Below are 26,974 nucleotides of genomic sequence, written 5' to 3'. Positions count from 1 at the left end.
TCTAATCCAAACACCTTTTGAATTTCGGGGCCTTTAATGTATTTCTGGTTGAGGTGAGAACGTTGGGCAGGCAATCTCTCTGGTCTTCAATGCTCATCTCAAGAGACAGACTAGAGAAAGCAAAATACTGCGAAATGAACTGGATAGCTGAAAACAGAAGCAGAAAATTCTGGAAATGCTCAGATCAGCCAGCATCTGTAGGAAGAGAAGTAGAGTTAACATTCTAGGTCTGTGACATTAACTGAACACTGTGTTTCTTGTAGGAATGTCTACCATGAACAGCTAGCACGCTTTTCTCTGACAGGATTTCCAGTTGTCTCTTCCACCTTGCTCACCCTCATTGCTCCCTCCTTCGTGTGTCTGGTCAGGTATCTACCAAACCACTTTTCCCTGCTACGTTAGCAACCGTCTCCAGCTCCAACATATTCTCTGTGGATTCTGATTGTGATTCAAATCCTTAGATCTACCCAACATTACAGAAGTGGGTCTTGACCAAAGGCCACAGATCTGACCTGTTAACTGTTCACATCTCCACTGATGCTGAGTGCTTCCATCAACTTTAATTCAGGCAGAAGAGATGTCCGGATTGATGTTTCATCTGAAGGAAAGAAGCAAAAGTCATTTTGCTCAGCTCCACAGTCCCTTTTGTGAAAGATTGTCTGTCTGGTCGACTGTCAGATGAGCCCAACACTATTTGATAAATGCAACCTTTTGCTCAGGTCGCTGCATTTGCCTTTACATTCCCAATGTAAATTCAGGCTTGGCCAGGATCATAACAATAAACAGGGAGAGTGGGTTTAACGATGTTTATTGTGCTGTCAAGAGCGAATTTACAAGAAAATGCCTTACATTTAAAAAAAAGTAAACAAGCAAACTGCGGAACTGCAGTGCACTCCAAGTGCCACATACGCATCTATTTTAGAAATATGTTGCATTATCTTACATTAGCACAACAGTAACCAAAGTACAAGAGTGTAATGGATACAGTACGTAGTGGACAGCAATCTTTCTTCCCCTCATATTTTTTTAAAAAAGCATCTTACCCCATATGTCCTGCATCCTGTTAGTTCTTTTTTATTAATGTCATCTTCAAAATTCAACCACAGTCACAAAAATAAGAACAAGTAGTGAAATAATACCTGTTAAAAAAATTCTCAACACAATTCTTTTGGTTGGGAAAGGAATAAACGATTGGGCTTGATCATACAAGAAGAATTCCATTCCCATATACAAGTGGGGAGAGTCGGGAACGGGATGGCAGGGGAGAAAGTGGGGGTACAGACAGCGAAGAAAACAAGTTTCAAGAGATAACCATCACTGGGTGGGAACAATGAAACAGTCACGTAGACAGGAAAAAATCTCGACCCTTAATTAAACCAGATCACCTTTCTTTTCCTTCCGTACAAATAGCGCAAAAAAACTGTACATCTTGCGATGTTCTAACTTTTCATTAATCTTCAGATTAATAAATTAGGTCAAACAATAAATTAGACTTTTTTTCAGCTTCAAGTTCAGCAAGCTTCGACCCCAAGTATCTACAACAATACTTGAGAATTCCACTACGAAACACAAGTACAAATGTTTTCACATTAAAGCAAACTGGGAAATGGTTTTTCTCATGAAAGCACTTTAAAAAGGTATTACACAAAAAAGGGCTAATTAGTACAAAAAGTGCCAAGACCTGTCTTTTGTTTTTAATACATTTAGTAAGTTATAACCACTAATAGGCATACTACAAAAAAAAGTCCAGCTTATCAATGCAAACATTCCAGTAGTTCTTTTATTAGTAACTTTTCAGTACCAGGAACCATGTCATTTACTTTGTATCTCTCTCTCTCCCTCAAAGTCTGTTGGTGATGCCTTTCAATGCCATCTGGAGAGCTTCACAATTACCCATAATACATACTTAAATGGAGCAAATAAATCACTTTCACTCAACAACCTGCATTTGCATAGCACCTTTATGACAGGGCAAAATAAAAGTAGCGCTGTTGGTGCTTCATAGGAAATTAGTTGGACAATAATTGAAAGGAAGGGAGTTTGAAAAGGGCGATTAAATGTTTTGTCAAAGAGGTAGGTTTCAAGGAGTGCATTGGGGAGAGAAGACAGATGGCGTGGGTAACGTAGCGGAACGCACAGCCACCAATTCTGGGGATAATGGATGGAGTGGGGTTGGCGGGGGTGGGGGGGTGGGGGAGTGCATCGAGGTCAGAGTTGGAGGAACGCAAACTCTGATGGGTCACATTGCAGTTTAGGCTCCCTGGACCTCACTTCCACTTTTTGGCCCTTTAACTAGTGTGTGGGAGAGGAGGAGGGTGAGGGGTGGGGTAGTCTTCCCCCCAATCCACCCCCACCTCCAGGTTCAAGCTCCACTGCATTGACCAACATCTCTGTTCACTGGCGATGCCAAGCAGGAGTGTTGAGCACCCGTGGGTGCTATAGGAAGGGCAGGAGGTGACAAGTCAGCGATGGATCTGAATATACAAGTAGCTGTGGGATTACTCTTGGACCAGCAAGCTGACAGGTCCCAGCGAGGGGTCGAGCGGTGGGAGAGGAAGGAGGTCTCTGATAGACACAGGGCACATTGACACAAGCTCTACAATTCTACCAGCTAGCAGTGTGCAGGATTTAATCTGCCAGTCTACAGGTCTCTCCTGCCAGCCATTATGTAAAGAGCTGGCCAGGGGTTAAGGGAAGACCAGGCCTTATATGTGGCATTAAATGCCCACTTAAGAGCTTCGATTGGCACAATGATGGGCGACACACTCAGTCCACCCCCATTCCTGCTGTTCCCTGAAATTTTGTTTGGGGCAGGGTTGGATAGACAGGCAGCAGCTCACCCTCTCCTGGCTCCACCTGCTCTACTGTCTTATCGGTGAGTGGCCTGTAGCATTCAGCCCCTTGGAGCTAGGTCGGGGTGGAAGACCGGGGTGACCACACTTACTTGGACCTCTCAGTGGAAAGGGAAGTTCAAGATGGGGTGGCAGCTATCAAAGACGCTAGGGGTGGGGGAGTTCAAGGAAATGTTTTTCAGGGAAGGGACCCCCGCAAGTGGGTTAGCAATCCTGAAGAGAGGGAACCACATACAATGCTTGCTGATGCGAATGTAAGTAAAGGAAGCTGTTCTGTAAGAACTAGATTGAGAGAGCAGGTGGTTGCTCTCAGGGACAAGGTGGGCTCAGAGGTGGCATAATGAGAACTAAAAGAAAAAATTGGAAGATATGAGTTCAAGGCAAGGGCAGTGTGGAGTAGAGGGTTAACTATACCTTTACTCTAAGAACAACTCCTGAGCATGTGCATAAGGAGTTAAGTGGTTTAGATCACATGGAACTGAGACTTGAGTGTGCAGGGTTCCAGAAGATGACCTGTTTTACCATCCCTTGTATACAGAGTTATGTCTAACTGAGCGTGTTGTTGTTCGCTCACCTGAGACAGGCTTCATCGTGCTTCAGGTGGAGGCATTGGGGGAGCAGGGTGTGGTGTTCTTCAGCTTAATGGACAGACGAAGGGGGACAATGCAGCAGACACAACTCAATAAATGGGCTCCAATTTCCTGACAAAGTCCATGAGCTCTTTTGTGCTTGTTGGAGGTGGGTTTGAAGTGGCTTAAGACAGGCCAATAGTTCATGGAGGAAATAATCCAAAGTTCCCTTTGGACGGAAATGTGAATTGTGGAGCTGGGATCGTTTTGACAACAAAGAGCCGGGTCAATTATACTTTGTGCAGTTCAGTCAGATCCAGTGATTAATACCGAAACTGCACAAGGGATAAATGGGTGGAAGCCTGTGCCTGTTGCATTTGAGGGAGTGATGACAGACACCATCGCAGAGAGGGAAAAAAAGGGAGGATTTCACTCAGCATCAAAAGCAGGGGGAGTACAATTTAAATAACACGTGTGAATGGAGGCCTCAAGGCTGAACTGTTGGGGCTAGAGGTTTTATTGAGGCAGGGGTGGGACAGAAATGTGATTGATGGGGATATTAGTTCAGACAGTGGTGGGGGGAAAGAAGGCATTGAAATCATCAGGGTTGGCTGGTGAGAAACCCACTTTGTCTCTTCCGGCCCACAGAATCACATCCTAATCAGGCAGTGGCAAGGCTACCCAGTGGGCTTTCCCCTGGAATCAAGACCCTGGGGTATGGAAGGATTCGGATATGCTACCTGCCTAATTAAGTGTCACCTCCACCCTTCTCCCGGGGTAAGGGGGAGAAGATTTTGTGTACGAAGTGCAGATATCCTTGCCTCTGGGAACACATAAAACAACAGCACGATGTAACAGAATGAGGGCCTTTGTTGGCCACTGTTTGGAACTTGAGGGTCTCAAGAGACCCGAAGGTGGCTTGGCTGTCTGATACCGTCCCTAACTGCTGTAATGTGGGAGACAGGTCAGGAGGAATGGGCAGGCCAGCTGTCCATCTTACATTCTCCCCTGTACATCACCCCTCCCCTAGCCCTGCCTTCAAATACAGCAGTGAGGGCTGGGAAGGGAGTAAAATCCACCCTTCTGTTTCTCTCCACAAACACTGGCATCACCCCGCAAAGTATCTCCAGCGTCTTCTGTTCTTAGTTCAGGTTTCCAGCAGCACCTGCAGTATTCTGGTCTCCGATGAAAGCTGAGCCTGATCCTGTCCTTGCCCGCAGGTGGGGCGTGAAGGAGCAGGGACATCGGTTAAATCATTCCCTCCTGAACCTGGGAGAGCCATGAGGCCATTCACTGGCTCCCTTACCAACGCCCGAGCCGACAGGGGCACCTTAGAGCATAGCCTGAGAATTCAGACTGGGACCACCTTGTCCTGTGTGCTAAGCTCTGCACCAGGCTCTCCATTTTATTCACTCTGCCACTGGGGAATACAGCTTCTATTATTTTATTTTACAAATAGAGGTCCTGGTGCATTCTGGGAAGAGAAAAACTGCCCGTCAGAACTTCTGCAAGTGGAGGAAAAAAAGACAAACAAATACAAAGCACACTGTTTATAGTAGGAACCAAAGAAAATGCTGCCCAGTGCATAATATCCTTATGGTTAAATTGCAACAGGAATCAAACAACAGACTGACACAATAAGCTGTACAAGCTAATCAATGACATAGTAGCTGGACAAAAGAAAGACTAACTTTTAAACGGGGGAGAAAAAATTCAAGATTGATAAGCATTGGTACTGTATTATGGATAACTGTGAGACCCATTTTGCGATCTTTAAAGCCCTTTGAAGGCTGAAATCAGAAGTAGTGAGAGCAGTGCTGAAGCCATCAGCAAAAAGGCACAAAATCTTAGGTAAAATGAGATGCTCTTTCCTTTTGCGAGTCCTGTGAGCCATCAAGCACTAAAATGGAATGACTGTTAAGCTAATTTTTTTTTAAACTGGATAAAATCTCTCTAGGATATAAATACATTAAACAGGAAAACATAGAAAATTATATATATGTACAAATACTTTTGTTTTAGCATAATATATATTAACATAAATATTCCTATAATGCTAATGTTTCACAAAGCATAATCTCCTTTTTCTGAGCTTCAAAAAAGGTGCTTGAGTAATATATAATTACGAAGCTTCCTATCACGGAAGCAGTCTCTAGTCTGCATACCAGTAAGCACAAAACCCAGTCTTTTTCTCGTTCAATATCGAGCAGGAACTTTGTCCAACAAAGTTTCTTCTATAGTCCACCTTCCGAAACTCTTAGGAAGCCACCAGAGAGGCTGGTGGTTTTCAGGGAAAAGCCTGCTGTGGTTGTCCTCATCTCTGGTAGTATCTTTACATGATCCAGTGCTAATATCATACAAAACAAAAAAAAAGGAAGTTTAGGCCGCAGCCTTGCGCTGTCCTTGCCAACCAACTGGCCATTAAAAAGCAGCACACATATACTTTAAGATGGCCTCAGTCAACCCACCCTTAACATCTGCCATGCTCTTAAAAAACAACAGCAACAAAAACCAAAAACAAATCCATATTATCTTTTCGAGTTTCTACGTGTACAGAAAACATTGTCTTTATGGTAGGCCTGGGACCATGCTGACACACTTTAGATAGTTTGTACTTGTGGCACACTCTAGGACGTTGATGCCAAGGGCTCTTTCTCTCTAGTTTTCGGTGGGTTAGGCTTTGTCATTAATGGGTACAGAGAGTGAGAAAACTTAAGGAGTTTATAGACTTGGTAAGTTGCTGTTTGGTAGTCAACCTGAAAGGATTCTCCTTCCACACAATGTCCTTCTCCTCTCTACAGCTATATATTACATGCAGATAAACCCACAGTAACTTTAACTTTGGTGCTAAAGTGTTCAAGAAAACACTTTGGTCAAATATCACAAGGAAAAGCGGGAATGATTCTTTTTCTCTCTCTGGCACACTGTAGGAGTGAAACGGAGCCCATCCTGTTAAAGTCTCAGAGCTGTACATGAATTCACAAACCCAATACAGTCCATTAAGCAAGTGCACAATTGTAGCTGTTTTTTTTGTGATTTTTTTGTGTATTTTTGTAGCGGTAAAGAAAAAGTCTTTCTGCATAGAGAGGTGTCTCACACCGTTTGATAGAAGCTGTCCACTTGTAAATTGTTTTGCTTTGTGTTTGGCATGCTGTAGAAACCACTGTGTCTGGAATCTGGGTCTGCCATTCTCAGCATCCTCTGGGAGCTGTCCACCTGAACCATGGTTCCTTTCTTACAGTCCACATACACCAGCTGGTTGTTCAGACATGAGGGCTGTTAGAGGGAGAAACAAGACTTAATTGGAGTCATTCCCAAACTCTCAAACATAACGCCAAGTGCACCAATTTGTTTGCGTGGTTACAATTTTCCATCTCTCTGGCTGTTGTTCACATGTACATTCCATCCTGCAGCAATTCCCTATCTTGATCTTGTCCTGATAGTGCTGGGGAATGGCTCTGTGTACACTGCAAAAATATCTGCCCACTTCTGTTCCCAAACAGTAATGTCTGATGCTCCTGGGGGATTGAGTGGTAGTGGTCAAGGTCTTGAAAAATCCTGCCTCTTACCCTGTCCACTTGCACCTTCAACTGGGACCTGGGAATGTGGATGGAGAGCCAACCTGTTCCGAGTCAGGGATCGGGATTCTCTGTTGGCACCTTCAATATTTAAATGGTCCTGGCCGTGAATTAACTGTGTCTTTTAAATGGTACAATGGCTGGCTATGTATAGGTGAAGGGTTCTGGCTTCACCAGCTAAGAATGCCTGTTTGGGTCAGCCCTGCTATTGGACATCCTAACACTGACTGCATTTGTCAGGCTGCCCTTCTGACCAGGTCAGCCTTTGGGCAGTGGAACCAGTTGATTAAACCACATGAACCCTGACCTCTGATCCTTTAGCACATTACTGACACTGGCCCAGCTCTGAGTGGGACTGATAAGTTTAGATTTCATGCCCGGTGCTCACATACTATCCTACTGCTGGAGAGCCAGAGCCAAATTTCAAACCTGCCCTCCATACACACACAAACAATGCTCAGTGGGATTGCTGGACAGCGACAGGAGTACGAACCCAGGTTGTCATTTTGCTGTCCCTATGCCCAGGAACACTAGTGCTGCCCCATTTCAGGTCCATGACCTGAGCGAAGGCTACAATTTGACTCTGGAGTCTTCTTCCGATGTATGTGTCATCAGGGCACGCGGTACACGGCACAGAACAGGAAGTGAGCCAGGCAATTGGCAAGCCCCCGTCTAAAGAAAAAGAGGGGACAGAGAGCAGGAAATGGACTGGCATTCCAATATCATGATCACATTGCCCAGTTCTCTGAATGGACTACTGGCAAGTTTGAAGCTTAGTTTGAGAATGGGACTAACCTCCTGAGCCAAGATGCAATGCTAAAGTAAACCTTGGGGCACAATTTGGCCTGGGCAGAAACAGAGTTCTGTCGGACTGGCTGCCTGTTACGCTCAGTTTCATTGCAGTCAATCACCACAGGCTAGCGAGTGAATAAAATGTTACATTTCAGGCTTTAGATTAATGACTTGCTGTGTTTATCTTTTTCACACAGACCAGTTTATAGCTGTAACAAATACGACTAATATGACATTTTGGAATATGATGACTGCATTATGGCTTTGGTCTCTTACATACATTTTCATCACTTTTGCTACTCTTTAAGAACCAACTTGGTCATATCAAAACCTGATCTCTCTATCTCTCATTCCTATTACTATATATTACCATCTTTTTGACATCTGATCCGCATTTTAACACATGCTGCAGTGGTTCAGTGCCACCTTCCTAAGGCCAGTTAGGGATGGGGTAATAAATGCAATTTTCTTTCCACAAAACACTATCACATGGAATTAACTTGTTTTTTTGTTGCTGTGGATCTCCTACTTGTTCATTCTTTCCCCCTGTTGACTCAGATTTCTTCCCCTTAAGTTGGATGGTTCTATACAGGTAAGTATGAAGGAAGTTTTCGTAGAGTGGCCAATTTAGCAAATGCTACAGTTTATCCAAGCTCTTTTTAAAAATTCATTCATGGGATTTGGGCATCTCTGGTTGGGCCAGCATTTGTTGCCCATTCCTAATTGCCCAGAGGGCAGTTAAGGTCACATTTCTGTGTGGGTCTAGAGTTATAGTTATGCCAGACAAGGGAAGAATGGCAGATTCCTTGCCCTGAAGGACGTTAGTCAACCAGATGGGTTTTTATGACAATTGACAGTGGTTACAAATGCTGACAGTGACCATCCTTAAACTAATATCTAATTAAATCTACTAAATCTAATTAAACCATTTGCCATGATGGAATTCAAATCCATGTCCTCAGAACATTAGCCTAGGTTTGTGGATAGTTAATCTGGTAACGTTACCAACTACACCACCACCTCCCATTGCCTCTTGACAAGGAACCAACTTTTATTGTCAACAACGTGCATTTGAACAGGACCTTAAAGTAGTAACAAGAACAATGTTGCTTCTCAGAGATGGAAGGGATTCCTATCAGCTGCAGAAGAATGGGGAGGTTTGAAAGTGAATCCAAGAGTAAACCAAAGTGGGCAGGACCAAAGAACATTGGCTGGAACAGCAAGCCAGAGGACGTTGGCTAGGATAGGGCTGTTGATGGGCCTAAAGGCAAAGACAAAGGAGATAAGACATTACACTTGGCCTTAAAATGCGGTGGAAGCAGGTTCGATCGTGAACTTCAAGAGGGAACTGGATACATAATTATAAAAAGAAAAAATGCAGGGCTGTGGGAGAGACTGAATGGGGAGTGAGAACAATTTATGTAACTGTTTCAAAAAGCCATTAGAAGCAAAAGTGGAATCAATGACTTCCTGCTCTGCGGTTATGATTCTACGACAGGTGAACAGGAAAGGACAGACAGAGGTGAGGAGGTGGGGTTTCTGTTCCAGTGTGTGGGGTGGGGTCATGAAGGGAAGGAAGAAGGGTATTTGCCATATGGACTACAGGTCTATCGTCTCCATTCCTCACAGTCCAGGCTCATGGCCAGCTCCTGGAGACCACACTAGGTCATGAACAGCTACCTGCCTGCGGGGCAGCTTGTTGAATCAATCTAAGGGCCAATTAAAACTGGTGATCTGAGGGAAACTGAGTGTCCTATTGGCCCTCTCTGCTTCGAGAGCATTAATTGGAAAGTGTCTCCTCAGCCATTCGCTAGCCAGTCCTGAAAAAGTTGCTGCTGAGTGATGTCCCTGACGGTACGGTGTAGAGACTTGCATTTGATTCTGACACTGGGGTCCTGAGGCCAAACAGAAAATGCTGCCCTCAGTGTGAAGAGCATGCCATTCTCATCAGGTACTCATCATGAGGCTGGTGAGGAGAGTGCTGGAGAAATTGATTTTTGGCATGATAGGACAGCAGATAAGGAGCTTGGCTGTAATGGAGGGTAACAGCACAGCGGAGATAGCCTTGGCCATGGTGATGTGAATAAGCAGTTTCTGTTCTAGATGTAATAGAGTTTGAAGCTCATCCCAGGACTGAATAGGATGCTGCAGTCATGTGCTAGCAGACTGAACATAAATGTGGAATTAGGTGAGAGGATGGATAGATGGTTTGGTGGGAAAGGATTTATCTCCTTAATGAACCTTCTAATTAAACAGCAAATTACCTTTAGTTTCAGTAATGCTCACAGGTACCATTTACATTAGTTCTTGTTTATTTTTAAAGATTAACTCTTCCCTCATTAAACTCTCAGATTCTCTTACAGTACATTCTAATGAGTCCTAAACCATGCTCTTAACAAATAGCCAACTTGCAAGATGCCGCATACAGTTTTGTTTTCTGAGAACAGCTGACTCAATCCAATCCCAAAGTTTGAACCTGACACATCCTTGTTGGTAGATTTCAGCGACATGCACCATATTTATAAATGATAAGGCAGCAATTCAGAACTGCAACAATTATGGGGGTTCCTGAGCCAATGCAAATCCAGGAATGCTTCTAATTTGTGACAGCATCCAACTGACACCTTGCAGTAAAACACTGAAATGAAGGGAAATAAAGACTTGCAGTTATATAGCACCCTTCACCGCTATTGGGCACCTCTAGGTGTTTTGCAGTCACCTGAGCAGTCCTGAAGTGCAAACAGTGTCATAGATAAGTGTGCACTCTGTAAACTCCTACAAACAGCTATCTGGTGATGAGCCAGTAATCTGTTTTTTTTGATAAACACTGCCAAAAGATTCAGGATAACACTCCTGCTCTCCCTTGGTAAAACACAATGGGACCTTTGACATCATCCCAAGATGGGGCCTTAGTTTAATATTTGATGTGAAAGGCAGCAGCTCCAACAGTGTGGTACTCCCTGATCAATGCACTGGAGTGTCAGATGGGATCTGTTTCTGCTCTAAATTACAATTACCACATCAGGGTTGAGATGATCCACCATCCGTCTCCTTTTGTATCCAAGAACTAAGAAGCTGCACACATCCTTCCTCTTCTCCCAGCTACTTATTATGAGCTTTCCTTAAATAGTGATTGCCAAGTGCATTCAGGTAATTGCTATTGAAGAGCAATGGAGCTGAATTAACAAGATGCAGTAATTAACCTAGAGTAATTCAGCAACAATCAACTCCTTGAGTTAATTCAGTTCTCTCTCTCAGTGCTCGGCTCAGTAACGCTTTCCAGTCAATTATTTCAAAGTCATCTGTGTGTTCTGTTTAAAGTATAAATATTTCATTAATAAAAAAAATTAACCAGTGGGTGTTAAAGGGGAAGAAAGTAAATGCAGTCTGACAGTTCTTTTCAAATGAATGATCCTTTAAATGTTGGAAGGTACACATAAGAACTTGACTTGGCTCTGAGCGCTTCATTTTGTTTCAAAATCGTGAATAGGTATGTTTATGATAACTTTACACAGCGTATTACTGATTTGGTCCACTTTACTAATCAACACTGTAAGTGCTACTTTCTTAAAGACCTGGCGATGACTTGGCTGAAGACTCAATTTGGAATATGGTGTCACAGGCACATTTATTAAGATATTTCTCATTTGGCAATTAATTCCTACTGGCTTCTTCGTCTTCTGAAAATGCAGGTTTCCCCCACTGGGGTGGGGTTCCACGAGCACCAGTTATCCTGTAGAAGACTTGCCCATTATTTACCTCTGAGCTTTCTCTCTGATCCTGTACGGGCATTTTAGCTGACCCTGATTCCATGCCTACCTTGTGTCAACACATGCGTTAAATTCCTTTTTGCTCTTTGGATGTGAACTTCACTGGCAAAGCCATTTATTTTCCATCCTTAAGTACAGTCATAGAGCTGTTCAGCAGGGTTCAGATCCCTTTGTCCATCTCATCAATGCCGATCAGATATCCTAATTTAATCTTGTCCCTTTTTTTCCTCTTTTATTCATTCCCGGGATGAGGGCGTCGCTGGCCAGGCCAGTGATTAGCGCCCATCCCTAATTGCCCAGAGGGCTCTTATGAGTCAAACACATTGCTGTGAGTCTGGAGCCACATGTAGGCCAGGTAAGGATGGCCGTTTCCTTCCCTAAAGGATGTTAGTGAACCAGATGGATTTTTATGACAATAGACAATGGATTCATGGTCATCATTGGGCTCTTAATTTCAAATATTTATTGAATTCAAATTCCACCAGCTGCCCTGGTGGGATGCAATCCCAGGTTCCCAGAACACTATCAGGGTCTCTGGATTAACAATCCAGTGATAATACCATGAGACCAATTGTCAGCATTTGGCCCATATCCCTCTAAATCCTTCCTATTCATGTAACCTTTGAGACGCCTTTTAAATGCTTAACTGTACCAGCCTCCACCACTTCCTCTGGCAGTTCATTCCGTACACGTCCTCTGTGTGAAAAAGTTGTCCTTTGGTCCCTTTTAAATCTTTCCCCTCTCACCTTAAACCTATGCCCTCCAGTTCTGGACTCTGCTACCCTGGGGAAAAGACCTTGGCTATTCATCCTATCCATACCCCCCATGATTTTTAAAATTTCTACAAGGTCACCTCCAATGCTCTAGGAAAAACAGCCCCAGCCTAATTCGGCCTCACCCTTTGCATACAGCAGTTTGATATGACCTAGTGATAGATTATGAGGGTAGTAAGAGTCAACATGAAGGCTAGGCTCACCAAACCTGGCAGATTCCCTGAGTGGTAACAATGAATCAGATGGGTTTTTAATGACGATATGGTCATTTCATGATCATCCCTCCCCACACACTTTTGCCTTAACCAGTTATATGGGAGCACACTCAGAAAGAAGGACAACATGTACCTTTGTAGGAGCTCTGTAACATGGCACTGGGATCCACTGCTTCTTCTGGTTGACCAGCAGCAGAGCTATGACTAGAACAAGAGCAATCATGATGGGCAGTGCCACCCAAGCCACTGAGTGCATAGCAGAATCTTCACTGTACCGGGGATAGTCTCCCCCTATCGCATTTACACGGAGGTTTTCTATTGGAGGTGAAGAGAAAAGACAAAGTTTAATATTAATAGAGGAAGGGTTTACACTGAGGCAATGGCCATTCTACATGGCAGCCTTTAAGGTGGGTGGGGGCACATACTTTCAGTACCACCAAGATGAATGCTTTTTCATGGGATGCAGGCATTATTGGCAAAGGCAGTACTCCTTACCCATCCCCAAGTACCCTAGACAGGCCATTTAGAGTCAGCCATGCTGCTGCGTGGGTGTGGAGTCGCACATAGGGCGCAGTGAGCCAACAATTAGCAGTGATTACATGATCACCATTGGGTTAGCTTTCACATCCAGACTTTCACTGAATTCAAATTTTACCATCTGCCATGGTGGGACTTGGAAGTACAACCCCAGGACATTGGCTAGGATTGTGGAGTACTAGATCGGTGACGCTACCGCTGGACAACCACAAAACCCCACTACTGCTGAGATAATGGGAACTGCAGATGCTGGAGAATTCCAAGATAATAAAATGTGAGGCTGGATGAACACAGCAGGCCCAGCAGCATCTCAGGAGCACAAAAGCTGACGTTTCGGGCCTAGACCACCCACTACTGCTGAGCTGTTTTGCTGAGAAAGAGCATTCAAACTTGTACACACAAAATGAAATGAGAAGATGCCTGCTCAGTTATGGTTTCTATGTTGCGAAAAATAGTGGAGCTGGTGTCACTGTGATGGTTCAGAAAAGGATGTAGAAGGCTGACTGTAGACCAGGAAATGGTTGCACAGGTGAGAGCTCTTTTCTCCTGAAAAGAACAGAGGGGACAGTTGCAATGTCATTAAGGTGACATTAGATGGGGGAGTTTGACAGCTTTTATTTTTGGGGAAACCAGAACTAGGGATGAAGAATGGAAGATACTCACCAATTAATGTAATTGGGAATTCAGGAGATATTTCTCTACCCAGAGACTGTGGAACTTATTATCTCATGAGACAAAAAATAGAAATGTAAATAAAGGAAATGAATATTTTTTAAAAGAATTCTTTCCTGGGATGTGGGCTTTACTGGCAAAGCCAGCATTTGCTGCCCATCTGTTTGCCCCTGAATTAGGTGTCCTGTTCAGCCACTTCAGAGAGCAGTTAATAGTTAATCACATTTGCTAGTGGTCTGGAGTCACATGTAGGCTAGACCAGGTAATGGCAACAGCTTTCCTTCCCCTACAGGAAATGAGTCAACTGGTTTTTTCCAGCCACAGAGAAAGGATAGTTTCATGGTCAGCATTACCAAAACTACCTTTCAATTTCACATCTTTATTCAACTGAATTTAAACAACAGCAGTAACCACAGTGGGTTTTGAACCAGTGGACCCAGATCATAACCCACCGTGATGAAACCACGATACCACATCCTCCCCCATATGACCAAGGAACAGAAGTTCAACCTCTACAGCCCACACCATCATTCTGATTGGTTATGACTTTTCGGGCTGTAGCCTCAAATTTGCATTCTATATATTTAAGTACATGAGGTAGAAGTGAACAGGATTTGCGGATGAGGTGAAATCAAGTAAAATGACACACGTGAAAATGGTGGGAAATCAGACAGGGTGCACACAATCTGCCGTCACCTTTTACACAGGCCAACCCAAACTGAACAGTCTGGATGGTCTCAAGGGAATGACAGATTTAAGAAATGAATAAGTCATTTATCTGTTGAGCAACAGGAACTATAGAAGGTGGAGAAGCCGGCTATCATGAGAATGTCTGCATTAATCTCTGTAAGGGCTGCTGACTCACGATTTACAAAGTTCATGGCTGTACAATGCTTTGTGTCTTCCATAGGCCTGTCTCCTGGGAACTGCTGATGAACTGTCATTGAATGATAAAGGGCACTGTATTACTGGTTTACTGAGCAGGCCACGATTCTGGGATCGTCTCTGACGCTGGTGAATTTTACAGACTATCTCACAAGATGAATAAACCCAGCTTTGCTTCTCAAATAATTACCCACATTAACCATTATCTTATCGAGAACTAAAGCAGATGCTTTAGTTTTCAAAATGTTAGACATAACAGCACAACAATTAATATTTTTCATTCTCAATGGTTAACCCTCTCCTGTGATTGCTGGAGTGTCAATTTCCCCCTTTTGCCTTGCCCTCTCCTCCCAGGAAGGCCACATTTTGAGCAGGAGCCACCAGCGGTGCAGAGGGAGTGGCCTTCGGATTAGGATGGGAGAAAGCCGTTGCTGTTTCTGGCGACTATCCAGCAGCCACTCCTAGCAATGTAAGTGTGTTGTCTGCAGTGCCCCATACAGTCAAACATCCTGTGGGCACACAGAGGCAGGCAACATGACAGGAGGCAGCAATGGCAATACATTAGCCTGCAGCAGGTAGCCCACCGAGGCTCATCAGCAGCCAATCAGCTGCGAATTTCCAGTGGTTAATGTAGACTTATAGACATGACGGGGAGCTGTGCCCTGTGCCCACAGCTCGGTGGGTTACAGGTGGCACAGGCAGACAGTGAGCGGCTAGAGGGCAAATAATTCAATGTGGACAGGGTGGGAGGTGAAAGGGTATTTTCCATTATTGGAGAGACTAAAAATAAGACACAGAGTTTAACACGGTGATGAAGAGGAATTTCTTTTCTCTCATCATTGTGAGTCTTTGGAATGCTTTTCCCTTGAGAGGAACAGTCATTGATTGTTTTTAAGGCTGAGGTAGAAACATTCCTGGTTGGAGTTATAGGTGCCCCAGTCTTACCACCCTTCATTAGAGAGAGAGAGATGACTGGTGGAGGTTTAACCTTAGGGTCACCACACCTCAGGCAAGGGGAGAGATTGAGGAAGAGAATCCTTTATGGTAACCTGAGCCAGTGCAGGAATTGAACCCACATGGCTGGCAACACTGTACACTGCAAGCCAATCAGCCAACTGAGCTAACCAACTAATACAGGAGTTAAAGACTATCAACAGACACCAGGAAGGTGGCATTGGGCTACAATGGACGGGGAGGCCAGAGGGACTGAATGGTTTATTCTACTCCTAGCACCGACTGGCCTGCAGACCTTGACAGGCAAACACTTGAGCAGCATGCACACACAAGTGTACACACACACACACACAAATGCCTTCTTACACACACTCCTTCTCACACACACACACACCCACACACATGTTTTCTCACACACACACACACACACACGCCTTCTTACAGACACACACATGCCTTTTTACACACACACACACATGCACGCCTTCTTACACACAGACACTCACGCACGCCTTCTTACACACTTACACACACGCACGCCTTCTTACACACACGCACGCCTTCTTACACACACGCACGCCTTCTTACACACACGCATGCACACACACACATCCACACACCTTCATGCCTTCTCACACACACACACCCCTTCACACACACCTTCTCACACACACACCTACACACACACACCCACACACACACCTACACCCCCACACACACAGACCCACACACCCCTACACACACAGACCCACACACCCCTACACACACACACACACACACACACACCCCCGACACACACACACCCCCGACACACACACACCCCCGACACACACACACCCCCGACACACACACACCCCCTACACACACACACCCCCTACACACACACACCCCCTACACACACACACCCCCTCACACACGTACACACACACACACACCTTTCACGTACCATCATCCCGAAGGTGTGCGGGTATTTCATTCCCACTTGGTGTTGGCCAGAACGGGGCTTCCACTTCGATCTGACCCCTCTGGTCAAACTTTTCGATGGGTATGTTGGTGGGCTCTGGCATGTACGGGTCTAAACGGAGACAGGAGTTGAGTAAAACAACATGAATGACATCTGTGAATGGCCTCAGCCCTCCTGTAAGCAAACACTTGTACAGCTTGGATATACATTGTTGTGCTCGCCAGGAATAAACCCAGAAATGCTGCCTGGGATGAATACATCTTGATGCTCCAGCATTGTAAAGCAAACACTGATGGAATTTGTAACCAAAATGAAACCATACCCAAACAAAACCATGCAAAGTTAGATTAAACACATTTTCCTCATTGAGATGCTGTAGGGAGATTCTGCAAGTTCTTACAATTAGACTGAAAGTACATGTGCTTTTTGCATTTATGTCACACCTTTAAAATAGTAGAGCATCCCAAGATGTTTCACTATAGCGTTCGCAAACAAAATTTGACAGTGAATGACATTGGGATTAGTGAGAGACTCTTAAAGGAACAGAGAGAAGGGGAAAGATCAAGGAAAGAAATTTCTGAGCTTAGGGCCGAGGTAGTGGAAGAAATGGTTGCCAATGATGAACAAAAAAAAAAGCACCATGAATGTTAACTGGTGGCACTTTTAATATCTCCTCTCCGTAAACTCATGGTGGCCATTCAGGCAAGGTGGTACGTCCGGGGATTAGAAAAGATCCTTCAGAATTTGTCCTACTCTGTTTCTAATTCAGTCAGACAACACGTCAGTCAGAGAGGCAGGACACCAAGTTACAGGATCCAGGCTGTACTGTGTCTGGACTGACAGAGCTCGCCCAAAGAGAGAAAACTTTGAGGGACAGCCACACATTGAGGCAGCATGATGAAAGAAGCATAAACAGCAGGTTGATGAAGAGGGAAGAAACCATGGCAGAGCTCCAAGTCATGAAGTAACTTACCAGTAACAAGATTTTTACTTTGCTTTCAAAGCTTAAGCATCCAATTTGCTTCATTAATAAGGTGAAAACATGCAGAGCAGTGTTAGTAATGGATGGACATATAGAACTATTCTATAATGAAGGCGTCAATCAATTTTAAATAAACACCAGCGTATCCCTTGATGCAGAATTTTCGCAAGGACAACTTATGGATTTGTTACCGAACGTGACAGCACCAAAGTCAGTTTACCATCTGTTACAGAGATAGTAGGAACTGCAGATGCTGGAGAATCTGAGATAACAAGGTGTAGAGCTGGATGAACACAACGGGCCAAGCAGCATCAGAGGAGCAGGAAGGCTGACGTTTCAGGTCGAGATCCTTCTTCAGAAATTCTTTTTGCTTTCTGCTTGGTCTGGTGTGTTCAGCTAGCTTTACACCTTGTTATCTCAGTTTACCATCTGTTGTGCTTAGGGTTGGGAGTGTGGGGTGGGCATTATGTGTGCGAGAGTGAGGGCCTGGAGAGCTGTGCAGCTCTTATTCAGAGACATCGATGGGGTGGCTGGGAACTGCACTGTTGAACTGAGGTCCAGCCAAGGAAGAGGCTACAGCTTAATGGGAGGGTCAGTGAGGAGGATGGGAGGGTGGGGAACAGGTGGGGGCAGGATGTTATTCCAGGAGCAAAGCGTTAATTGATGGGGTAGTATGTGTGTATACAACAGACAGAGTGAGCGTTTTGGGGCTGGGGTTGAGTTTGAGTTAACTGTGTAAAGGATTTGAGGGTTAATTGTGGGTAGAGTGTGTATTGTGGGAAGGACGTTGATGAGGTACAGTTTGTTCTTGGGGAGACTGAGCACTGACCTAGGTGGGAGGTAGAGTGCGTTAGGAGATTGAGGGGAGGAGGGAGGGTGCCATTGGGAGAGGGGTGGGTTAGAGAAGCTGAGAGGGCTTGGGGGAGGACATGGAGGGAAAATAAGCTGTTGACTGGAGTCAGAGATTCAAGGGCAGTGTGTCTTATGGTTTGATTCTGAGAACAGACAGGCTCCGTAAGGAGTCCTCATTAACCGTAAATAAAAGCCAGTAACGTGAGGAAAATAAACAATGTGTGCGCTGAGGGGTTGTGGGGGGGTCTGGATGGGGGGAGTGCAATCTTTATCTGCTCTGGGAAAGATAAAGAAGTGGCAGGAGGATAGAAGATGGATAGAGGCGATAGGTGGAGAAGAGACAGACTGGTCAAAGAGGTGTGGATGGAGAGGTCCCCTGAGGTTTGTCCAGAGGGAGGAGGGCAACTTCTTCAGGGCAGGCATCCCTAGACAGTCTGTGTTTATCCAGCTCTACACCCTATTATCTAAGAAGTGGCAGGCTTCCAAGAAGTGGCAGGCTTCCACTTACCTGGGCACACAGGGCAGCAGCTTCCATCCATGTAGACTGGTTCCAGGCAGGGGAGGGGAGGGCAGCTGACTGTGGAGCAGAGTGTCTGCCCTTGTAGGCAGTAACAGTGTGTACAGCTGTCAATATCCCATCGCTCCTCATCTGCATAGGTTTTCTCATTGAAGTGGCACACAATTTTGCTTGGGATGCTTTCCTCTGTCGAACGCAGGGAAATGGGAAAAGGGAAAATAAAAACAGAGTTGAGTTAGACCATAGGTCAGCAGTTGTTCAGTCATTACCTGCAGTTTGGACATTTTTCAACTCAGTCGATCTGTTTGAAACAGCTGAACAGAGAAACAGCTAATCTGCATCAGGCTAACAATCTGGGTATCACAGTGCAGTGTCTATCTCTTGATCAATGAAACATAGAAACCAGAAGCAGGTGTTGGCCATTCGGCCTTTTGAACCTGCTCCACCATTCAACATGAACACGATCCTCTGTGGTATTCCAGCTTTCTTTCCATACCCCTTAGTTTAAAGATGTATTGAACTCTTAGCGGAGTTCTACTGCAAAGGCTGCTTGTCTGTTGAACAAGCAGCTATTAAGTGATTTAGGACATTTTAACAACCTAAAAATGTACCAGTTTCACTCTGCACCAGTTCCACATACTTTAGGAGTTGCCTGCTTCTCCATCTATTGACTCTTTGTACCCTCTGTCAACTTGCCAGAATGTAGAGTTTAATGCAGCGCTGCACAAGGAGCCTTGGCAATTGAGTTTCCTTGGCCAGACCAGCTTAATCCATTAACAATAGGGTTAATTCAGGGGATGAATGCATCACTGGTAAGGCCCTGGTATTGGGTGCCCAATATTGGAAGTTCTGAGATGATGGTAGTGGGACTTCTTGTTTGAACAGCTCGTGGTGGGTTTGCTACAACTGAATGGCTTCTAGTTAGCAATCAAGAGTTAACCACCTTGCTGTATTGACCAGACTGAGGCTGGTGGGCCTCCTTCCCTTACTAAATCAGATCAATTTTTTATGACAAAGAACAGCTTTCATAGTAACTTCAATTGATCCTGTACAACAAGGAAGGCCTGGACATTGTCTTTGAACACAAGATATTGTGAGAAATGAATGCACTCAGGTGATCTGGGTTTACTTCATGAACCATGAGGGTGGATTCCCCGGCACTGACAGCACTGTCAAAGGAAAGCAGGTCAGTAAAACTCACAAGTGCATTGGGAGTGCTTCTGACTGAGATCAACCAGAGGTACGGTGAAAAGGGAAAAAAAGAAAAGAACCCAGGAAGGTGTTCCTGCAATCTGAAAAATTACAAGTATTGCTGAAGCCAGAGAGTGCTGCCTACGGTTTTTCATCTTGCACTCATTAAGATAAATGCAAGAATGCAAACTTTCAAATGATCACAACACATGAAATATGGGATTCATGCAATTTGGCCTGATGGGTTGAGGCCAAAAATATTCAGTAGCCTCTCGCTTTCTTTTCAGGAATATTCAAATTCTGTACTGTCAAAGTGACTGTTTATAATTTTGGTCCTCATGCCACTGGGCTCTATACCTTGTCACTAGAGGGAGCAAGAGCTCCACAGTGTGAAGAGAGCTGCAGGGTTAAGTGGAGTATGTAAGGGGGCTGGGAAAGGATAAAGTTGTGAGTGACGGTTAGAAGAAGGTACAGTGCGCGGGGATAAAAATTGTCTGAGTCCCAGAAAAGTAGCTGCTCTTATTAAACTGAATGGACTCAGGGCTATTGTCACCTTCACTGAAATACAACAAAAATGAAACAGATCGGGGGTGCGAGGGGATGCAGGCACTAATTCATGCTCCAATGTAATTATTCCAAGATAGGAATTAAACAATCAGTTTAATTTTATCTGCTGGATGAGTGTGAGAAGGACGAATTATTCTGTGCAGTCTGGTGACAAGATACTAATTTCCCACTGCTTTGTTGGAAATATTATTAACAGTTATCCTAACACACAAGTGCCTTTAATGATGTCACAGCACTAATAATCAGTCTATGCTGACAGGAGCTGGTTTCTGTGAGCTTGACTCTGGTGTTCAGGGAGGTGGCTGGTCACGGCTCAGATGCTGTTGTTGGGGCCGTGGGAGGGATGGAGTGATAATGATCAGGAGGGCGATGTTCTCCCCAGCAGCAGGCCAGCAATACCGTGCTGTATCGGGAGAAGCGATCAACATGAGCTCTCTGCTGCTTTCACAGCTTTAGTTGTGCTGGGAGATTTATCGTTCTAGGGAGCAGTTTAGCTCTCATGGCCCAGCTAAGGGTTAACACCACACTATTAAAGGGGTTTAAATCTGGGAAGTGTGGGTTCAGCCCCCGCTTTTGTTCTCCATCTATAGTGTGCTAATTACTAAAGGAAGAGGACATTTCTCTGAGTTTGTCCATAGGGCAGACACAGCAATTGGAGGCACCTAGGACCTCTTTGTTAATGTATGCCATTATCTTCCCTCGTTAGCTGTGTTAGCAGAGGCGTCTTGAGACATTCAGGAGAACAAAGACTTTGCCAGAATCTTTCCTTTGCTTCTTTGGCAATGGGTTTACCTACCTAGTGTGTTCTTTGATTGATCAGGAATTAGCGACAAAGGAGGGAGACTGCAGGAGTGAAGTTCCTAGGCTCTTAGGTGTTAAAGTATCAACAATGAATTCAGCTGCCATCCCTCGTGATGAACAATTTGCCCTAGACAGCAGGTGAATGTAACGTGAAAATAACAAGAGCATGTGGTTCGTCTCCTAGTTGCACAGTGGGAGAATGGCATGCCATTTCCTCAGCACAATCACTCACCAATACAATAAGGGCAACATTGCCCTTTCCGCAGGACAGGCCGAGCACAGGTCACGGCTGGGCACGACTCTGAGTAGCAGCTGATGACACCCTCCATGCAAATGCAGCTGCTGCACACATTTGGCTTCCAGGATTCAGCTGCCAGGAAGATATCACCTTCATCATTCTTGCAGTAACCAGGCATACTTCTGTTGCTTGGCGACATTGGCTGAAGAGGTTCGTCTGATGAGAGGAAGAGAAAACACCAATTTTTCAGGAGGAGAAAGTGAAGTCAGCCTCCCCAACTCCCCTCAGACTATATTAGCTACAAGTGGATGTATTGCATTTAGTTGAAATAAAAACTGGATAATGCTTAAACTGAGCTGAGTTCTTCATCCACTTGGTGTTCAAAACTCATTAGCGCAAGAAACAGTTGAGGCAAGTAATACAGCACGTAACAGGGTCCCAAGGGCCAGAAAGAAAGAACTTGCTTTTATATAGCACCTTTCCCCGCATCGGGGCGACACCAACATACTTGGCAACAAAGGTAAGAAACCCAATAGCCACCTTATACACAGCAGGATCCCACAAACTGCAATGTAATGATGACCTGATTTTCTTTTTCTGCAGTGATGTTGCTAATGATTTCATAAATGGTAAAAAGAATGCATAAATGGGAGAGGCCACTCATCCCAAACAATGCTATCCCAAGAGCACAAGCTGCTCCGGTGTTACTCATTGCCTTTCAGTGTTACTCAGTGCCTTTCTGTCCTGCACTAAAACAAGGAACCACAGCTCCATGTTCACTCAGTTTACGTTTCAGCGAAATTGGTATGCGATGTGCTAAATGGCAGCTTACTTCCACATGTTAATCATTTGTAAATGTAAAATAAATTATTCATTAAGTTTTGCAGAGGTCACTTTAGTCCAATTCAGATGCATTAAAAACAATATTATAATCAGATAATTCAACCAAAGAGCAGATTTTAAGATGCATATGTCAATGAGGTTCTGGACTGAGCTCGCAGTTGACATCTCAGACTCCAGCATCGGCAGTTCCTACTATCTCTGACATATCTGACATATTTCTTACAGCAGATGAAATCACTCAATAAAAGGACTAAGATCATACAACACAGAAGCAGGCCATTTGGTCCTAGTGCTTAATTTCCCACATGAACCTCCCACTACCTATTGTCATTGCATCAACATACAATAGAAATATATGCCTCTGATTTATCCCTCTGACATGCTCTGCTATGACTGCCCCCGTTTTTGAAACTTTGAATCAGGGTATCAATCTCAGGAGATCTTACTGCTTTCAAGGTTCTATGTAAATGGAAGTTGGTGTTGCAACTCATGAGCTTACCTGGGCACTGTGGGCAGCATGAGTCTGGAGTCCTGATGGGGTTTTGGCAGAGGATGGGTGGGCAGACCTCAGTGTCGCAGAGCACACGCCCGCTGTGGCACGTGCACTGGGTGCAGGAGTCAATGTTCCAAGTTTCTCCTTCCACAAAGTATTCGCCCCCAGGAGCATGGCAGATCGATGTATCACTTAGCTCAGGCTTCCAAAGGCCAGAGTCCTCTGTGAACATAGTTAGTTAACAAACTGGTCACAAAGACGTTTAGCAAAATAGGGAGCATATCAGCACAAGCACATCACTATTAGCGTCAATTGAAAAGGGGAACCATTCAAAGGTGAAGAATATTAAAAGATACACACAAAAATGCAATTTGAATAGATAGTTACAACTGAAAAGCCAGCACTGACATGGGTGCAGGAATGAATGGCTTACTTTTGTACTACAATTTCTTTCAGTTTATGAATTAAAGGGTTGTAATACATCAGAGGAAGAAATTAATTCCTTTACAATATGAAATGAAGCTGTACTTTCACATCAATTGGTTACTCCTTTCTTATGCTTACCAATACCGCAACTTATTATCGATCATGTCAGTGCAACATAAAGAAACAAAGTGCCATTTACTCTCTAAGCTCATTTTGGCCCCAAGCTCATTACTCTGAAAAAGTCCTACATTAGTACAGTTAACGGCAGTGATGAAGTGACAGAAACTTATAAGAGAAGGCTCACTGCAAATTTCAATGTCCATTTGTAAACCACAGAATAATAGCTGGCCCTTTGGTCCAATTGTGCCTTTGTTCTTTGGCAGATCAAGCCAAGAAAAAAAACATACAGATCTGGGAAGCTTCAGGTTCAATTCCTAGTCTGTGTTAACCTTGCTATTCTCGGTTTAAGGTCAATAGCTCTTCATGTCCCAGAGCTAGGGATAAAATTGTAGAACAGATCTTCCTTTCAACACAGTTAAGCTGCATTTACATTGATGTATGCCAGAGGTTGGGGTATGATTTTGTTTAGGGACCCCAATGTCAGGGTCAGATGGGGAACCTAACCCCACACTTTGTGGGAAATGATCATCTGGCTGTGGCTTTCCTTAAAACGGTCCTATGGTGCTGAGGAAGATGTGTTCAGTCTAATTAATGATGGCAAGGTTGTTCTGGAAGCTGGAGAACCATTACGAGGCCCGCCTATTTGGAGGGAGAGAGGGCTCTGCTGCCTTCAGACACATTCTCGAGTAAAAAAAAAATGACCACCGTTTCTGCGTGTTCCTCCGTAAGGAGGGAGCTGAGGCCAGGATCGGGTTGGAGGTGCAGAGGAGGTGGGGTCAGCCTTAAGGTTGGCCTAGAGTTGCTGGTCACCCTATCCTGTGTCGCGAGGCCACAACCGACCTGTTCCTGGGCCTGAGGAGGGGAGCAGACTGGTGGGGACACCCAATCAGCCTCTGGAAACTGCTCACTGTATGATCTGAACTGGCTACTCACTGTTGTATGAGGTAGCAGCCCTCTGTTCTCGATGCTGGCCCTTAGAAATCAGCAAATTGGCCAACATTGTGAATGCTCATGCCTACTAGTTCCATTATTTCCCCTTCGGTAAGTGGGTGGGTGGGGGGGGTGGGGTGGTGTGGGGATAGTGGTGCTGGTGATAATTTTGCTCTGACCCTCTTATCCTAGACCTCATCTATCTTCCTTAAGGGGCTGAATGTCTGCTGCTGGGTTAAGTGTCAATCGAGTTTTGAGAAGATTTGTAAGTGTCAATGTTTGAAGCTGGTCTCCTGGAACACAACCTAAAACTGTGTTGGTCTATAAACCGCTTCACCATCTGCATTGCATGATGCTTTTATCCGCTCATCAATTGGTGCAGTGTTTCACTAGCAATTAATGGCGAACTACAGCTAATGTGTATCGGAATGAGCTTCAAAACCCGGTAAGATAACTGCAGATGCTTTAGTGATATCAATACAGCAACGGATCCTCAAAAATTAATGTATGAGTTTGGCATATTGGATTAACATTTATGTACAGCCAGTGCTCAGTGACCCTGACATTTTAGATTTAGCACACTCCTATAACGATGAGACTCTTATTAATAATATTTATTACTCTGAATAAATTTCTCCAACCCAGGGACTGTTCCTGCACTGCAGCTAAGTATGTAGCTCTTTCAGAGAGCCAGCAAAAATGCAACAGAATGAACTATTTTTTAATAATCAGAGTTTTTAACAGCATGGAAAAGGCCCTTCAGCCCATTGTGGCCATGCCTGTAATCAAGCATCCTGCTACTCTGAACCCATTTTCCAGCACTTAGCTTGTAGTCTCAGCATTTTCAGTAATCACTATGTGATCTTTCTGTGCAGTGGAGTGAACACATTGGAGCCAAGTCTCTGACAAAGGGCTGAAATCTCCAAAGAATCTAACCCCAGCACCACTCAACTACACAGACCATTCAGGGAGAAGGGGCAGAGAAGGCTGAGTTAGGTGCTCCTCACCTGGGCATGATGGGCAGCATTGCCCTGGGCGGATGGTAGGATTTCCGCAGTTGGGCACGGAGCAGGTGATGAGCGCACACATCTCGCGTCCACTGTAGCAGTAACATTCGCGGCAACCGTCATGCCAACTCTCACCGCTCTCATGGCGTCGCCCATCCATGGACAAGCATGAGCCCGTTTTGACCGGTGGGTTGGCAGTCGTGGGCACCTCTGGATATCAAAAATTGGAAAAGAAGTGAGAGTTAGTCAGGGCATAGGGCTGTCTCTCTCTATCACAAAGCTTTTTCTTTCACCTGCTCAAACCCTACTGTATGCAGGAGGATGGGTAGGCCCATTCAACACCTTGAAGCTGCTCAGCCTTTCAACTCGATTATTCCAACTCAAGAGTATGTCTGTATTAGTGCAGAATCCTAGCCTTGTTTTAAAAATTGAATGTAAATTGATATGCTACATCCTACAACCTGAGGAAGTTCTGAAACACTTTAGAGCCAATTAAGTACAAAAGGCAGTCACTATTATAATACAAGAAACAAGGTAGTCAATTCACCCACAGTTCCACAACTGCCATTGAGATAGGTGATCAAATCTTTTGTTTTCAGTCATGCTGATGATACACAAGTACTGAGCAGATCAGGTACTCTTCAAAATAATGCCATATGATCTTAGTTTAATATTTGAAAAGATGTCACCTCTGGTGACAGTGGGGTACCAGTCTAGATTACATGCTGAAGACTCTACAGTGGGGGCTCAAAGCCCTGATATATTGAGTTAGCAATGAAAGGGCGGACAAATTAGCCAACAAGTCATCTTTTACTCCCTCTCCAATAATATGCCTCAGCTCTTGATGACAATTCTCAGGACATTAGGACATTTCTTCCATCTCGAACATTGAAGGCCTCTGAGTGAGATTATAAACCAAGATCAATGAAGGACAATTTTGTGCGGCAAGAACATGTCCATTTGGAATTGGATTGAGTCTGCACAACTTCATTTCACAACGAAATACTGGGAAACCATTTCCAATGGCTAATGGGTTGATAACCAGGGATAGAAGTTTTGGGTGATTGGTAATATAAGCAGACGTGAAGGAAAACCCTTTTAGATGATGAATGGTTAAGGTATGGAATGCATACCCTGTTTGGATGGTGGGTTCAGGTTCAATTGCACCCTTCGCTAGCAAATTAAATAATACACTTGAAAGAGAAACAAAATTACAGGGAGATGGGGTAAGAGTAATGGGAGTGAGACTAACTGGATTACTCTTTGAAAGAGGTGGGGCAGATTATTGAACTATTCTATGATCCTCCAGAACCTTGTGAGCGCACGGAATAGTTTACCAGTGGTAGTCGTGGAAGCAGAGTCATTAGTGACATTTAAGCGACTGCTGGACATGCACATGGACAGCAGTGAATTGAGGGAAATGTAGGTTAGGTTGTTTTATTTTTG

The 26,974-nt window shown here is 44.5% G+C and overlaps 1 protein-coding gene across 2 annotated transcripts in view; it reads right to left on the bottom strand.

Annotated features, from left to right (window-relative positions):
• Window positions 1–798: 798 nt before the first annotated feature.
• Window positions 799–26,974, bottom strand: part of crim1 (cysteine rich transmembrane BMP regulator 1 (chordin-like)) — a 203,761-nt gene continuing 177,585 nt past the window's right edge. The window contains exons 11-18 of one of the 2 annotated variants that reach the window (XM_048535897.2): window positions 25,529–25,738; window positions 23,052–23,267; window positions 21,704–21,925; window positions 18,904–19,098; window positions 16,544–16,672; window positions 12,683–12,864; window positions 6,521–6,697; window positions 799–5,768 (exon numbers count right to left, since the gene is read on the bottom strand). In XM_048535897.2, the coding sequence (XP_048391854.1) occupies window positions 5,754–5,768; window positions 6,521–6,697; window positions 12,683–12,864; window positions 16,544–16,672; window positions 18,904–19,098; window positions 21,704–21,925; window positions 23,052–23,267; window positions 25,529–25,738 (1,346 nt within the window). In that variant the 3' untranslated portion in view covers window positions 799–5,753. The remainder of the gene's footprint in view (window positions 5,769–6,520; window positions 6,698–12,682; window positions 12,865–16,543; window positions 16,673–18,903; window positions 19,099–21,703; window positions 21,926–23,051; window positions 23,268–25,528; window positions 25,739–26,974) is intronic. The other variant, XM_048535898.2, reaches the window with a different exon arrangement.

Source organism: Stegostoma tigrinum, chromosome 9 (assembly GCF_030684315.1).
Source record: "Stegostoma tigrinum isolate sSteTig4 chromosome 9, sSteTig4.hap1, whole genome shotgun sequence".
In the NCBI taxonomy this organism is placed as follows: Eukaryota; Metazoa; Chordata; class Chondrichthyes; order Orectolobiformes; family Stegostomatidae; genus Stegostoma; species Stegostoma tigrinum.
This window is presented reverse-complemented; position numbering and strand designations above follow the sequence as displayed.